Raw genomic sequence first — 16,384 nt, 5'->3', positions numbered from 1 at the left:
TTCATGGTAAAATTGAAATTTATAATCACATGTTTTATGGGAATTTTTCCAAAACTGGATTAGCCAATTGGGATGTGGTAATAAACCACAGCAATTAGAATTCTAGAAAAAAAGGTTTCATATACCTACGCATAGAGTCATCATCAAAACTCTCTCTCTCACACACACACACACATCCTTTAACTACGCCATTTACAGTAATGCATACGATCAATGTAATAAAGTCTTTTACTCTGAGAAAAATATTATAGCGACGTTATTATAATGAAGAAAAATAAAAAGAAGAAATATTGAAGAAACAGTAATGAAATGCCAAATTAGAATTTTAATAGAAGTTAGACATAGTAATGAAATGCCATAATAAAATTTTAATAAAATGAAGATTACAACATTGAATTTTTCTTAGTTGAAAAATCAATTATTTGTTATTATTCGATGGAAGATGTATTTATTTTTTTTTTTTATTGAAATAAAATAAGGATATTTTGTTTTTAGTTGATCAACAAAGAAAATCTCTTTTTTAATGATTTTTGTGGCCCTGAAAAGGGCCTTTGATGGTGGAGGAAATAAATTTTCGACGAAATATGAAGCCATTTACTTGGAGCTGGTGTACTTAGTAACGGCTTTGGTACCTTCACTGACAGCGTGCTTAGCCAATTCACCGGGCAATAATAGACGAACGGCAGTTTGGATTTCCCGACTGGTGATGGTGGAACGCTTGTTGTAGTGAGCCAAACGAGAGGCTTCGGCGGCAATACGTTCGAAGATATCATTAACGAAACTGTTCATGATGCTCATTGCCTTTGAAGAGATACCAGTATCGGGATGTACTTGCTTCAACACTTTGTAAATGTAGATGGCATAACTCTCCTTACGCTTGGTGCGTCTCTTGGTCTTGTCACCCTTTGTGATGTTCTTTTGGGCTTTGCCGGCCTTCTTTGCTGCTTTACCACTGGCTTTTGGAGGCATTTTCACTATTTTTTTTTCACACAAACACTGTTTACACTGTTCAAAAGAGAATTTTGTGTGTTTGCAGCGATGAGCACACATTTGTACCATTTCGTGGACAAGATATTCAGGTAGCGGAAAACGAGCCACTTCGTGCAGCAAAACAACCCTCAAATGTATTAAATAGCTCGAACGAAAAGTATATAAAGAACTGACAACTAGTAAAACGCTATCATTAGTGTTTTGTGAAGTGAAGTGAAAAAGAAAAAAAAATTTGAAACATGTCTGGACGCGGTAAAGGTGGCAAAGTTAAGGGAAAGGCAAAGTCTCGTTCCAATCGTGCTGGGCTTCAATTCCCCGTCGGTCGTATCCATCGTCTTTTGCGCAAAGGCAACTATGCTGAGCGTGTTGGTGCTGGAGCTCCAGTTTACTTGGCTGCTGTGATGGAATACTTGGCCGCTGAAGTTCTTGAATTGGCTGGTAACGCTGCTCGTGACAACAAAAAGACAAGAATTATCCCTCGTCACTTGCAATTGGCTATCCGTAATGACGAAGAATTGAACAAATTGTTGTCCGGTGTCACCATTGCTCAAGGTGGTGTATTGCCAAACATCCAAGCTGTTCTCTTGCCCAAGAAGACCGAAAAGAAGGCTTAAATTATCTACAAGAAAATGTAAATACAGACCATCGTATCTCTATCAAACAACAATCCGTCCTTTTCAGGACGACAAAACATTTTTAAAAAGAGAAAAAATACTTTCAAACAATATAATTTCATACATACTTTTTTTCTGTAACAATAAAATTTACTATAAAAAAATTTATATGAAGATATTCATCTGTTATGGCATCGAAAAATTTCGTCACTATATATACATATATTTAGTTTATCGAAAAATTTCGCCACTTCATATTTTCATTTTGTTCCTATCTAATGCCATTTATTCCTAATATCGCAAAACAACAAATTCCCACCAATTTCATTAAGAGAGCATTCGTTTTCTGAGCCGAAGTGTTTTTATTTTCATCTGTATCAACTCTGATTATTTACTACATATGTATCTTTTGTATGCTTTGGCAATGCCGAAGTCTAGTAGGATCGTAAGTGTTCGTAACTTCTAGCGGAAAGTTGCAAATAGTTGATGACAGAGGAAGTTGTTTGTACCAATACATACATAATTGATTTCTGCAAAAAGAGAGTAAGAACAAATGAGACTAGGATCGAGTACAGTGCAACATAGAATCATTTTCTTTGATTTCTGCAAAAGAGTAAGAGAATCATAGAATCATTTTCTTTGGGGAATGGGACGAGAAATGGCATATTGAGAATTGCATATATGTTTCGTATGTATTACATTCGTAGTGTTTTTCTTTTGTAGTGTGTCATGTTTTTCAAGTGCCGACGGCAGAAAAATAGCATAGTAGTCGCCTTTGGTAAGTCCATACATAATTGTTTCATTGGGTTAGTAACAATGTTTTGCCGACGGCAAACCAAATGTTTGTAATTTTATTTAAACCAAGTAAATTTAAAATTTTATTAAAATAATTAAATAAATTTGTAACAAGATGATCTCTTTTGTAAATATATTTTGTGGTCCTGAAAAGGACCGATTGTTTTTGTATTAAAGTATTTAAATATTCTCCAAATAGCGTCAAGAAAATGTTTAACCGCCGAAACCGTACAAAGTGCGGCCTTGTCTCTTCAAAGCGTAGACGACATCCATAGCGGTGACGGTTTTACGCTTAGCATGTTCGGTGTAGGTGACAGCATCACGAATAACGTTTTCCAAAAACACCTTGAGGACACCACGGGTTTCTTCGTATATCAATCCAGAGATACGTTTTACACCGCCACGACGAGCCAAACGTCTGATTGCAGGCTTGGTAATACCTTGGATGTTATCACGCAACACTTTACGATGACGTTTAGCGCCACCTTTTCCCAAGCCTTTGCCACCTTTACCACGACCAGTCATTTTTCACTTTTTTTTTAAATTCACTTCACAAACGTTGCACAAGAACTAATACTGTTCCAACATCATTTCGCTTCTATTTATACAAAAATGCCCTGAAATGCTTACTAATATTAATGACACGATCTACCCTCGGATTCGTTCGTGTATACTTCGTGTTTATACAGGCAGCTGTAAGATACAATATTTCAATCTTTCCCTACACACACCCTTAACTAACAGTTTGCGCGCTCAATTTTTCTATAAATATGCGCGTTCATGCTCGGCACACAATTAATACTATCTTGAAAGTGTTTGTGTTCATATCGTGAAGTGAAAAAAATATAAAGTGAAAAATGGCTCGTACCAAGCAAACTGCCCGTAAATCTACCGGTGGCAAAGCCCCTCGTAAGCAATTGGCTACTAAAGCTGCTCGTAAGAGTGCCCCAGCCACCGGCGGTGTCAAGAAACCCCATCGTTTCCGCCCTGGTACCGTTGCTTTGCGTGAAATCCGTCGTTACCAAAAGAGCACAGAATTGTTGATCCGCAAATTGCCTTTCCAACGTTTGGTTCGTGAAATTGCCCAAGATTTCAAAACTGACTTGCGTTTCCAGAGTTCTGCTGTCATGGCCTTGCAAGAAGCCAGCGAAGCCTACTTGGTTGGTCTATTCGAAGATACCAACTTGTGTGCCATCCATGCTAAGCGTGTCACCATCATGCCTAAGGATATCCAATTGGCCAGACGTATTCGTGGAGAACGTGCTTAAATTTTTGACATATTAAAAGCCAACTTTTTTTACAAAAACAATCGGTCCTTTTCAGGACCACAATATTTTTATAAAAAGAGAAAAATTTTTTTCAATACTTTACAGTTGACAAGAATTTATTCTTAATTATTTGATATCAATAAAATATATTGCATTTGTGTTTTTTTTTGTATTAGGTTGGATATGAAGGGAATGTTGATATATGATGTAGATTTTGCTTTCCAATGGTTTTACATTTTTTCGTACTCATTCACAATTTATTTTCTATTAATTTATTTTTTAAAAGAAGAAAAGATATAAGTAGGAGGATTTGTTTCTTATTTTCATCTAATGCTACATTCAATGCGGCAAACATTTTATGAAATATTTTCTAACACTATATGGCAAACTTTTCGTAACAAATCGAAGATTATTTTTGAATTTTCTAGGGTGTTTATAGTTTATATATTTCCTAAAGTCGTTAGACTTAAATTTATTCCATCTGTTTTTATAATTCTTTTAGTTTTTCTGCGAAATTTTATATCAAAAATAGCCAATTTCTTAAAATTTGGCTAGAGGTGGTATATCAGCTATGGCAAATTTTTATTCATATTATTTCGATTTAAAATTTTGTTAAAATGGTATTATAATCCGACATGTATTTTTTCTACGATGTTTTAATATTTTTTATATATATATTTAATTTCTTTTGCAAATATTTTAATTTTATGGTTTCAACTATATTCAACATTGTTAACATCGCTGTACATGATATACCACACCTTCACGATTATTTTAACTTTTCGTTACAATTTGACACTTTTTATTAATAATGTTATATTTTAGTATAAATGTGTGATTTCTATTATATTTTTGAATGAAAATTTCCTAAAACATTTTTACTTTTGAGCTTTGAAATTAATTTGCAGAAAAACTTTTATTCATGGAAAATATCCCAATATGATGAATTCCACTGTCATAGACGACATAATATAATTGAATATTTTACCATGAAAACTATGCAAATTGTATAATTTTTTCGTATTTCTTTAAAGAAAACATATCAAGATTCCCTATAAATTTTTTATTTTATAAAATTTTCAATAAAAATAGTAAAATTTATATAATTTAGTTGGAAATTTATGATGACACTTTTATAAACTTTCAACTCAAAAGATTATAATACTCTAGCCCTTCAATATTATTAATTGAAATCCTTTTTGTCATTTAGGTGGATATCTCTACTAGAGAAATGTGATAAATTCCAATTAAATATATTTACTATGTCATCATAAATTTAATTATTCTATCAAAACTTTTGTGAAAAAATTTATTCTCTTCCACACAAGAATTCACAAAATTTCGTAGCTGACTACTATGTACTTCTCATAATTCCGATGTACCCAAGAATAGCTACGTTGAACGGTAAAAATCATATATAATAAACGTACACGCGTGTTAGTGTATATTAGTGCTTGAAGTGAATCTAAGTGAAAAACATAAACATGTCTGACGCCGCCGTAGTTGAAGCCACCGCATCTCCAGTTGCCGCTGTTGAGAAAAAGGCACCTAAAAAAGCTGCTGCCAAGGCAAAGAAGCCCTCTGCTGCCCCATCTCATCCACCAACCCAACAAATGGTCGATGCTGCCATCAAAACATTGAAAGAACGTGGTGGTTCATCATTGCCTGCCATCAAGAAATATTTGGCCAGCACCTACAAAGTTGATGCCCAAAAATTGGCTCCCTTCATCAAGAAGTATTTGAAGGGCGCTGTTGCCAGTGGAAAATTGATCCAAACTAAAGGTAAGGGTGCATCTGGTTCATTCAAAATGTCTAAAGCAATGAGCGCCGAAAAGAAGAAGGCCCCAGCTGGTGATAAGAAAAAGAAGGCTGCCGCACCCAAAAAGGCCAGTGGAGAAAAGAAGGCTGCTGCAAAGAAACCTTCTGCCGCTAAGAAGACAGCAGAAAAGAAGAAGACCGAAAAGGCTAAGGCTAAAACTGCCAAAAAGACCGGTACAGTTAAAGCTAAACCAGCAAAAACCGCCGCCAAGGCCAAGGCCTCCGCCACAAAACCAAAAGCACCCAAGGCAAAAACAGTAGCAGCAGCCAAACCCAAAAAGGCCGCCGCTGCCAAGAAACCAGCTGCTAAAAAAGCCGCCGCCAAGAAGTAAATTTTCTATTTCATGGCAGAATGATTATTTTCGATATTCGAAAGCAGTTTATCTAACAGCCCTTTTCAGGGCTACAAAATATCTTTGAAAAAGAGAACAAATTTTATACAAACAATTTTGTTTTGTTACCTAATTTTTATTTAAATAAATATACATTGTACTTAATCTATTTTTCATGGTAAAATTGAAATTTATAATCACATGTTTTATGGGAATTTTTCCAAAACTGGATTAGCCAATTGGGATGTGGTAATAAACCACAGCAATTAGAATTCTAGAAAAAAAGGTTTCATATACCTACGCATAGAGTCATCATCAAAACTCTCTCTCTCACACACACACACACATCCTTTAACTACGCCATTTACAGTAATGCATACGATCAATGTAATAAAGTCTTTTACTCTGAGAAAAATATTATAGCGACGTTATTATAATGAAGAAAAATAAAAAGAAGAAATATTGAAGAAACAGTAATGAAATGCCAAATTAGAATTTTAATAGAAGTTAGACATAGTAATGAAATGCCATAATAGAATTTTAATAAAATGAAGATTACAACATTGAATTTTTCTTAGTTGAAAAATCAATTATTTGTTATTATTCGATGGAAGATGTATTTATTTTTTTTTTTTATTGAAATAAAATAAGGATATTTTGTTTTTAGTTGATCAACAAAGAAAATCTCTTTTTTAATGATTTTTGTGGCCCTGAAAAGGGCCTTTGATGGTGGAGGAAATAAATTTTCGACGAAATATGAAGCCATTTACTTGGAGCTGGTGTACTTAGTAACGGCTTTGGTACCTTCACTGACAGCGTGCTTAGCCAATTCACCGGGCAATAATAGACGAACGGCAGTTTGGATTTCCCGACTGGTGATGGTGGAACGCTTGTTGTAGTGAGCCAAACGAGAGGCTTCGGCGGCAATACGTTCGAAGATATCATTAACGAAACTGTTCATGATGCTCATTGCCTTTGAAGAGATACCAGTATCGGGATGTACTTGCTTCAACACTTTGTAAATGTAGATGGCATAACTCTCCTTACGCTTGGTGCGTCTCTTGGTCTTGTCACCCTTTGTGATGTTCTTTTGGGCTTTGCCGGCCTTCTTTGCTGCTTTACCACTGGCTTTTGGAGGCATTTTCACTATTTTTTTTTCACACAAACACTGTTTACACTGTTCAAAAGAGAATTTTGTGTGTTTGCAGCGATGAGCACACATTTGTACCATTTCGTGGACAAGATATTCAGGTAGCGGAAAACGAGCCACTTCGTGCAGCAAAACAACCCTCAAATGTATTAAATAGCTCGAACGAAAAGTATATAAAGAACTGACAACTAGTAAAACGCTATCATTAGTGTTTTGTGAAGTGAAGTGAAAAAGAAAAAAAAATTTGAAACATGTCTGGACGCGGTAAAGGTGGCAAAGTTAAGGGAAAGGCAAAGTCTCGTTCCAATCGTGCTGGGCTTCAATTCCCCGTCGGTCGTATCCATCGTCTTTTGCGCAAAGGCAACTATGCTGAGCGTGTTGGTGCTGGAGCTCCAGTTTACTTGGCTGCTGTGATGGAATACTTGGCCGCTGAAGTTCTTGAATTGGCTGGTAACGCTGCTCGTGACAACAAAAAGACAAGAATTATCCCTCGTCACTTGCAATTGGCTATCCGTAATGACGAAGAATTGAACAAATTGTTGTCCGGTGTCACCATTGCTCAAGGTGGTGTATTGCCAAACATCCAAGCTGTTCTCTTGCCCAAGAAGACCGAAAAGAAGGCTTAAATTATCTACAAGAAAATGTAAATACAGACCATCGTATCTCTATCAAACAACAATCCGTCCTTTTCAGGACGACAAAACATTTTTAAAAAGAGAAAAAATACTTTCAAACAATATAATTTCATACATACTTTTTTTCTGTAACAATAAAATTTACTATAAAAAAATTTATATGAAGATATTCATCTGTTATGGCATCGAAAAATTTCGTCACTATATATACATATATTTAGTTTATCGAAAAATTTCGCCACTTCATATTTTCATTTTGTTCCTATCTAATGCCATTTATTCCTAATATCGCAAAACAACAAATTCCCACCAATTTCATTAAGAGAGCATTCGTTTTCTGAGCCGAAGTGTTTTTATTTTCATCTGTATCAACTCTGATTATTTACTACATATGTATCTTTTGTATGCTTTGGCAATGCCGAAGTCTAGTAGGATCGTAAGTGTTCGTAACTTCTAGCGGAAAGTTGCAAATAGTTGATGACAGAGGAAGTTGTTTGTACCAATACATACATAATTGATTTCTGCAAAAAGAGAGTAAGAACAAATGAGACTAGGATCGAGTACAGTGCAACATAGAATCATTTTCTTTGATTTCTGCAAAAGAGTAAGAGAATCATAGAATCATTTTCTTTGGGGAATGGGACGAGAAATGGCATATTGAGAATTGCATATATGTTTCGTATGTATTACATTCGTAGTGTTTTTCTTTTGTAGTGTGTCATGTTTTTCAAGTGCCGACGGCAGAAAAATAGCATAGTAGTCGCCTTTGGTAAGTCCATACATAATTGTTTCATTGGGTTAGTAACAATGTTTTGCCGACGGCAAACCAAATGTTTGTAATTTTATTTAAACCAAGTAAATTTAAAATTTTATTAAAATAATTAAATAAATTTGTAACAAGATGATCTCTTTTGTAAATATATTTTGTGGTCCTGAAAAGGACCGATTGTTTTTGTATTAAAGTATTTAAATATTCTCCAAATAGCGTCAAGAAAATGTTTAACCGCCGAAACCGTACAAAGTGCGGCCTTGTCTCTTCAAAGCGTAGACGACATCCATAGCGGTGACGGTTTTACGCTTAGCATGTTCGGTGTAGGTGACAGCATCACGAATAACGTTTTCCAAAAACACCTTGAGGACACCACGGGTTTCTTCGTATATCAATCCAGAGATACGTTTTACACCGCCACGACGAGCCAAACGTCTGATTGCAGGCTTGGTAATACCTTGGATGTTATCACGCAACACTTTACGATGACGTTTAGCGCCACCTTTTCCCAAGCCTTTGCCACCTTTACCACGACCAGTCATTTTTCACTTTTTTTTTAAATTCACTTCACAAACGTTGCACAAGAACTAATACTGTTCCAACATCATTTCGCTTCTATTTATACAAAAATGCCCTGAAATGCTTACTAATATTAATGACACGATCTACCCTCGGATTCGTTCGTGTATACTTCGTGTTTATACAGGCAGCTGTAAGATACAATATTTCAATCTTTCCCTACACACACCCTTAACTAACAGTTTGCGCGCTCAATTTTTCTATAAATATGCGCGTTCATGCTCGGCACACAATTAATACTATCTTGAAAGTGTTTGTGTTCATATCGTGAAGTGAAAAAAATATAAAGTGAAAAATGGCTCGTACCAAGCAAACTGCCCGTAAATCTACCGGTGGCAAAGCCCCTCGTAAGCAATTGGCTACTAAAGCTGCTCGTAAGAGTGCCCCAGCCACCGGCGGTGTCAAGAAACCCCATCGTTTCCGCCCTGGTACCGTTGCTTTGCGTGAAATCCGTCGTTACCAAAAGAGCACAGAATTGTTGATCCGCAAATTGCCTTTCCAACGTTTGGTTCGTGAAATTGCCCAAGATTTCAAAACTGACTTGCGTTTCCAGAGTTCTGCTGTCATGGCCTTGCAAGAAGCCAGCGAAGCCTACTTGGTTGGTCTATTCGAAGATACCAACTTGTGTGCCATCCATGCTAAGCGTGTCACCATCATGCCTAAGGATATCCAATTGGCCAGACGTATTCGTGGAGAACGTGCTTAAATTTTTGACATATTAAAAGCCAACTTTTTTTACAAAAACAATCGGTCCTTTTCAGGACCACAATATTTTTATAAAAAGAGAAAAATTTTTTTCAATACTTTACAGTTGACAAGAATTTATTCTTAATTATTTGATATCAATAAAATATATTGCATTTGTGTTTTTTTTTGTATTAGGTTGGATATGAAGGGAATGTTGATATATGATGTAGATTTTGCTTTCCAATGGTTTTACATTTTTTCGTACTCATTCACAATTTATTTTCTATTAATTTATTTTTTAAAAGAAGAAAAGATATAAGTAGGAGGATTTGTTTCTTATTTTCATCTAATGCTACATTCAATGCGGCAAACATTTTATGAAATATTTTCTAACACTATATGGCAAACTTTTCGTAACAAATCGAAGATTATTTTTGAATTTTCTAGGGTGTTTATAGTTTATATATTTCCTAAAGTCGTTAGACTTAAATTTATTCCATCTGTTTTTATAATTCTTTTAGTTTTTCTGCGAAATTTTATATCAAAAATAGCCAATTTCTTAAAATTTGGCTAGAGGTGGTATATCAGCTATGGCAAATTTTTATTCATATTATTTCGATTTAAAATTTTGTTAAAATGGTATTATAATCCGACATGTATTTTTTCTACGATGTTTTAATATTTTTTATATATATATTTAATTTCTTTTGCAAATATTTTAATTTTATGGTTTCAACTATATTCAACATTGTTAACATCGCTGTACATGATATACCACACCTTCACGATTATTTTAACTTTTCGTTACAATTTGACACTTTTTATTAATAATGTTATATTTTAGTATAAATGTGTGATTTCTATTATATTTTTGAATGAAAATTTCCTAAAACATTTTTACTTTTGAGCTTTGAAATTAATTTGCAGAAAAACTTTTATTCATGGAAAATATCCCAATATGATGAATTCCACTGTCATAGACGACATAATATAATTGAATATTTTACCATGAAAACTATGCAAATTGTATAATTTTTTCGTATTTCTTTAAAGAAAACATATCAAGATTCCCTATAAATTTTTTATTTTATAAAATTTTCAATAAAAATAGTAAAATTTATATAATTTAGTTGGAAATTTATGATGACACTTTTATAAACTTTCAACTCAAAAGATTATAATACTCTAGCCCTTCAATATTATTAATTGAAATCCTTTTTGTCATTTAGGTGGATATCTCTACTAGAGAAATGTGATAAATTCCAATTAAATATATTTACTATGTCATCATAAATTTAATTATTCTATCAAAACTTTTGTGAAAAAATTTATTCTCTTCCACACAAGAATTCACAAAATTTCGTAGCTGACTACTATGTACTTCTCATAATTCCGATGTACCCAAGAATAGCTACGTTGAACGGTAAAAATCATATATAATAAACGTACACGCGTGTTAGTGTATATTAGTGCTTGAAGTGAATCAAAGTGAAAAACAAAAACATGTCTGACGCCGCCGTAGTTGAAGCCACCGCATCTCTAACCGCAGGTAGCGGAGACATGGAAATGGATATTGAGTACGACTTCGAGGTCACACACGATGGCGATACTGTACACGTCAAGAAGAAGCATTTTGACGGCATGGTTGCTCAACTGGCTGAATGCCGGAAAGCCATAAAGGAGAATGTCATCTGCCACCGTATCATCCAACGAATGGAAGCGCAGATGAATGCAATGAGCGAGGAGATAAGCCGATTGAAGGCTACTGGTGGCACAACGCCGGTGCACCAGCCCGGGTGCAAGAAGCCAATGCCCGGGGAGAAGAAGAAGGAAGAAGTGAAGGCAACGCCGGCCTCACAAGAAAAAGATGAAGGTAATCAGTGGACCACCGTCACCAAGAAGAAGGCCAAAAGGAAGGCCGTGGTACTATACGCTGGCCCTGTAATCGATGGAAAGACGCCGGAAGAGGCAAAAAGATCGAGGAAGTTGGAGAATGAAAACGAAAATAACGTGAGTAGAGTGAAAAATAGTGAAAAAAGTGTGAACAGTGTTTCGAAGACGGACAATCGCGAGTGTGAAGCTAGGGAAAAACGCGAGTCGACGGAGAAACGCGGAAAAAGTGAAAAAGTGCCGATCGTGAAAATTTATAACACGAATATTCGCGAGTTCGGTGAAAACCTAAAAACGTTGCTAGGCCATGACAAATTTACTTTGTCATTGCTCGGGCGTAATGGAGCTAGTGTTCGGGTCTCGACTTTAGAAGAGCATTCTGCTATTTTAAAGTTGATTAAGGAAAAGGCTATCTCTGCGATAACCTATTCCCCGAAAGGACAGGCTCACTCGGTCGTGATAGAGGGCTTGTCGTCATCGTTTAGCGATGGTGATGTGAAGAGTGCATTATGTGCTCTTCCCATTAACATCATTATCAAACGCGTCGTGAATCTAGGTGAAGGCAAATGGCTTATTCACCTAGATAAAGAATCGGATATCGTCGCGTTATACGGTGTGGAAAGATTGCTAAGCCATCGTGTCTACGTGAGAAAAGACACGAAGAAGGGCTTGACGCAATGCTTCAATTGCCAGAGGTACGGACATACCGCGAACGGTTGCAACATGCCTTACAGGTGTGTTAAGTGCGCGGGCGACCATGGTGCCGGTAAATGCACCATACCTAAGGGCGTTTCGAAACCGCGCGTCGTGGCTGTTAGGGACAGTAAGACAGGTGCGGTTAGTATGCAGCCTGAGTTCGTGCTCAGGTGTGCAAATTGTGGAGTGAGCGGTCACTCGGCAAATTCAAAGAATTGCCCTTACAGGCAATCTTTAATGGCTAAGCAGGCTGAGGGGAAAATCCCAAAGCCAGCCTCTACAGCCAACGCACGTGTTGCGGTCATAAAGGACAGCAACACAGGTAGGTCAGGTAGTAACAACGTTCGCGCGGGAATTTCCTACTCGACCGCGGTAAAACCACGTGCAGCTGCAGCTGTTACCACAGGTAACAGAGGTAGCAACGCCTCGTCGACCCTTACATCGACAGCTGGCTTGTTTGCCACTTTTGATGAAAAGTGTCGCGAGGCGTTTGGCAAGGATTTCCTTGCCTGTGCAAGTGTGTTGCGTCGACGTATGGATGACGTAAGAGCATTAATCACGAAAGGGGACATCTGCGGCGCTATGATGTCTGTTGTCGATTCTTTATGCGATGTCTAGGGAAATGAAAATAATCTTTGCAAATGTCAATTCAGTGGTATCACGACTGAAGAGACATTATCTAAAATTATTTTTAGATAGGCATTGTCCTGATGTCATGCTTATGGCCGAACATAAGCTGAATTCAGGACACGTGTTTGATATGGATGGGTATTCGATATATACCCAGATTAGGCGCGAACGCTCAGGGGGCGGTACGGCCGTGTTAGTTAGAGATTCGATAAAAAGCGAACGATTTGAAATAGAGTTAGGTTCGATAGAGGGAACGTGTGTAAAGATACATAGAATGGACGGTAACCATCTCTATGTTATCTCGTTATATTGTGCGCCAAATGCAAATTTCGTTGCATCAGATTTGGACACAATCGCATCATTGGCATCAGCCAATGATGTGGTCGTCGCGGCTGACCTCAATGCCAGAAATGTTGACTGGGGAGGAAGCACAACATGCGCTAGAGGCCGGATAATTAGGGATTTTCTGTTGGGTTGTCCTGATTTAGGGATAATTCCAACAGAAGGACCAACAAGAATCGGTAGGAGCACCAGCTCTTTTATCGATATTTGTATGGCATCTGCTGGAATAATTGTTCCCAATGCCAATGGTCAAATTAGGACGTTAGACTATGAGTCTGACCATAGAGCCCTAGAGATTATTATCTCTAGTGGCGAAACGGTTGATAGGGAACGCGAATTAATTTATAATTTTCGGCGTATGGATAGGCGACGTTTTAATCGGTCGTTGAATAGGGCATTAGAGGGTTGTCAGCTGCCAGTGGATCGAAATGCGACTTGCTCAGAAATTGATGCTTGCATTGATACTATGGGCGAGGCATTTCGTGAAGCAATGGATGCATCTATTCCCAAGATTCGTCCTGGGAATAGAGGCCCAAGACAGCTGCCACCTCATGTCCTCGAAATGATCGCTCGAAAGAAGAGGCTGAGAAGAACTCTTCATAGAACGACTAATCCTTTGAGGTATGATATACTCAAAGCGGAAATTCGCGAACTAGATTCGGTGATTAGTTCGGCTATTAGGGACTATGAAGAAGGGCGAAATATTCGCTTTCTTCGTAGTATCCGCGTTAATGATAGGGTATATAGCAGAGTTAAATCTGCTATCGGTTTAAATCGAAAAACGTCAATTCCTGATTTGGGAACGGATGATGGATTGACGATTTCGCAGGATTGCCGTAAAGCTGATCTCTTGGCCGACGTGGTACAAGGCGATTTAGCTGATGTGGCCGATCGGGGAATGCCGATTGACACAACCGTTAGGGAAAATACTTTTCCCTTGGTTGATAGAAATCCCTTAGTTCACTTTTCGCCGTTTCTTACGGCTGATGGTGAAATAAGGGACGTTAGTGCGAATAGAAATAGGTTCGTTTCGTGTGAAAGGATTAGGACAGCTTTGAGATCAAGAAAAAATCTCAAATCTAGCGGCGAGGATAAAATTCCTGATGTGGTGTTAAGGAAAACTGACCACCACACATGGACTTTTCTCGCGATTCTATATAACCACTGCTTGAACATTGGTTATTTTCCGGCCTTATGGAAAAGGGCGATCACCGTCCCCATCCTAAAGGCAGGAAAAGATCCAACGAGCAGTAAGAGTTATAGACCGATTAGTTTACTGTCATCGCTCGGTAAACTTTTCGAGTATTTCATACTCGACGGTATTAGGGAGACGCTAGATGATAGGTCGATCTTGTCTGATAGCCAATTTGGCTTTAGACAAGGCCTCTCCACAACACATGCGCTGACTGTGCTCGGTGATCATGTGGTTAGATCGCTCAATAGACGTCGCGTGACTATCGCCGTTAGTCTCGATTTCTCTAGGGCATTTGATAGTGTCTGGCATGATGCTCTCATATACAAAATGAGAGTATTAGGCTTTGATACTAGTTTATGTAGGATCGTCGCGGACTTCCTTAGGGACAGGACATTTAGGGTTAGAGTAGGCGATGACTACTCTAGCGATAGGGTTGTAAGGACTGGTGTACCCCAGGGCTCTTTACTGGGTCCAGTCCTCTACAACATTTTTATTAGTGACATACCGCAACCACCATCTGGAGATTTACTCCTGATATATGCTGACGACATATTCGTCGCAGCATCAGGAGCAGATGCAGCGGTTGTCAATGACAGATTGAATCAATACTTGGGTGAACTATCCACATATTTCGATATGTGGCGACTAAGGCTTAATGTGGACAAGTGTGAAGGTGTGATTTTCAAAGGCAATAGGCGAAACTTGTATCCTCGCTCTAGAAGATACGAGCCAGCCATTGCAATTGGTGATCGTACCATTCGCACTTGTGAAAGCATTAAATACTTAGGCGTGATTCTCCAAGGCAGATTTGATTTTGTGTCGCATATTAGCTATCTTCTTGACAAGGTTAAGAGGATGTTCTTCTGCTATTTGAGCGTCTTTCGACGCTCAAATGGCCTGAGTAAGGAGGTGAAACTATTGATTTATCGACAAATCATTAGGCCAATCATCGCTAATGCTTTTCCAATTTGGTATGGAATTTCTTCACACCAAATGGAATTACTCAGGATATGGGAGAGAAGAATTTTAGCTTCTTGTGTAGGTTTAGTGCCTGTTAGAGGAGAGGATGGTGTATGGCGGAGACCTTCCAACCAATCCATCTACGACTCTGCAGAGATTGATAGGATTGATGTATTTCTGACTAGAAATGCATTAAATTTTCTAGATAGGGCATCTCTTGTAGACAATCCGCTAGTGAGGGGTTGCTTGGTAGAGGACATCAGTCCAGCCAATCTTCCTCATTTAACATATCGACCGCCGATATGTCTGTTACAGTTAGATAGACAGGGACTTCTCTTTAGGGATGAGAGGCTTGTGTTTTATCATCGACGATATGGTACGCTAGACGTGGACGACACTGTTTACAGTTTGGCACAATAGTAACTCTAAGGACAATTGTATATATTTTTTTTGATTTTTAGTTTTAAGTGATAGTTTTTAAGTAAATAATAGAAAAATGTTATGGCCCCTGTTTTTATTAGTCATTTTTCAGGGAAATTTTGTTTAATTGAGAAAAAATTTGAAATAGAGACTAGCTTAAATAAATAGTTTAAGCCGTATTTTGTAATATTTAGATAAATTTAGAAAAGTATTATATATACGCTAAATATAAGAATCTATATATGTATGTATGTAGTTGAAAATTGTAGTTGTAAGGTTTCAACTGTAATAGTTTAGAAATTTTTGACCAATAAAACCTAAATTTTGAAATCTGAATTGAAATCTGTTGAACGGTAAAAATCATATATAATAAACGTACACGCGTGTTAGTGTATATTAGTGCTTGAAGTGAATCTAAGTGAAAAACATAAACATGTCTGACGCCGCCGTAGTTGAAGCCACCGCATCTCCAGTTGCCGCTGTTGAGAAAAAGGCACCTAAAAAAGCTGCTGCCAAGGCAAAGAAGCCCTCTGCTGCCCCATCTCATCCACCAACCCAACAAATGGTCGATGCTGCCATCAAAACATTGAAAGAACGTGGTGGTTCATCATTGC

General features: G+C 37.3%; 4 protein-coding genes across 4 annotated transcripts; 2 read left to right on the top strand and 2 right to left on the bottom strand.

The window, feature by feature from the left end:
- Positions 1–539: 539 nt before the first annotated feature.
- Positions 540–993, bottom strand: LOC142242729 (histone H2B.1/H2B.2). Its single transcript, XM_075314288.1, has one exon. The coding sequence runs from the start codon at positions 967–969 to the stop codon at positions 595–597; it is 375 nt and encodes a 124-aa protein (XP_075170403.1). The 5' UTR covers positions 970–993; the 3' UTR covers positions 540–594.
- Positions 994–3,256: 2,263 nt separating this feature from the next.
- Positions 3,257–3,667, top strand: LOC142242661 (histone H3). The gene has a single exon (XM_075314225.1). It carries the CDS (start codon positions 3,257–3,259, stop codon positions 3,665–3,667), a length of 411 nt encoding a protein of 136 aa, XP_075170340.1.
- Positions 3,668–6,528: 2,861 nt separating this feature from the next.
- LOC142242730 (histone H2B.1/H2B.2) lies at positions 6,529–6,982 on the bottom strand. Its single transcript, XM_075314290.1, has one exon. The coding sequence runs from the start codon at positions 6,956–6,958 to the stop codon at positions 6,584–6,586; it is 375 nt and encodes a 124-aa protein (XP_075170405.1). The 5' UTR covers positions 6,959–6,982; the 3' UTR covers positions 6,529–6,583.
- Positions 6,983–9,245: 2,263 nt separating this feature from the next.
- Positions 9,246–9,656, top strand: LOC142242660 (histone H3). Its single transcript, XM_075314224.1, has one exon. The coding sequence runs from the start codon at positions 9,246–9,248 to the stop codon at positions 9,654–9,656; it is 411 nt and encodes a 136-aa protein (XP_075170339.1).
- Positions 9,657–16,384: the final 6,728 nt, after the last annotated feature.

This window comes from Haematobia irritans, unplaced genomic scaffold, assembly GCF_050003625.1.
Source record: "Haematobia irritans isolate KBUSLIRL unplaced genomic scaffold, ASM5000362v1 scaffold_6, whole genome shotgun sequence".
NCBI lineage: Eukaryota > Metazoa > Arthropoda > Insecta > Diptera > Muscidae > Haematobia > Haematobia irritans.
This window is presented reverse-complemented; position numbering and strand designations above follow the sequence as displayed.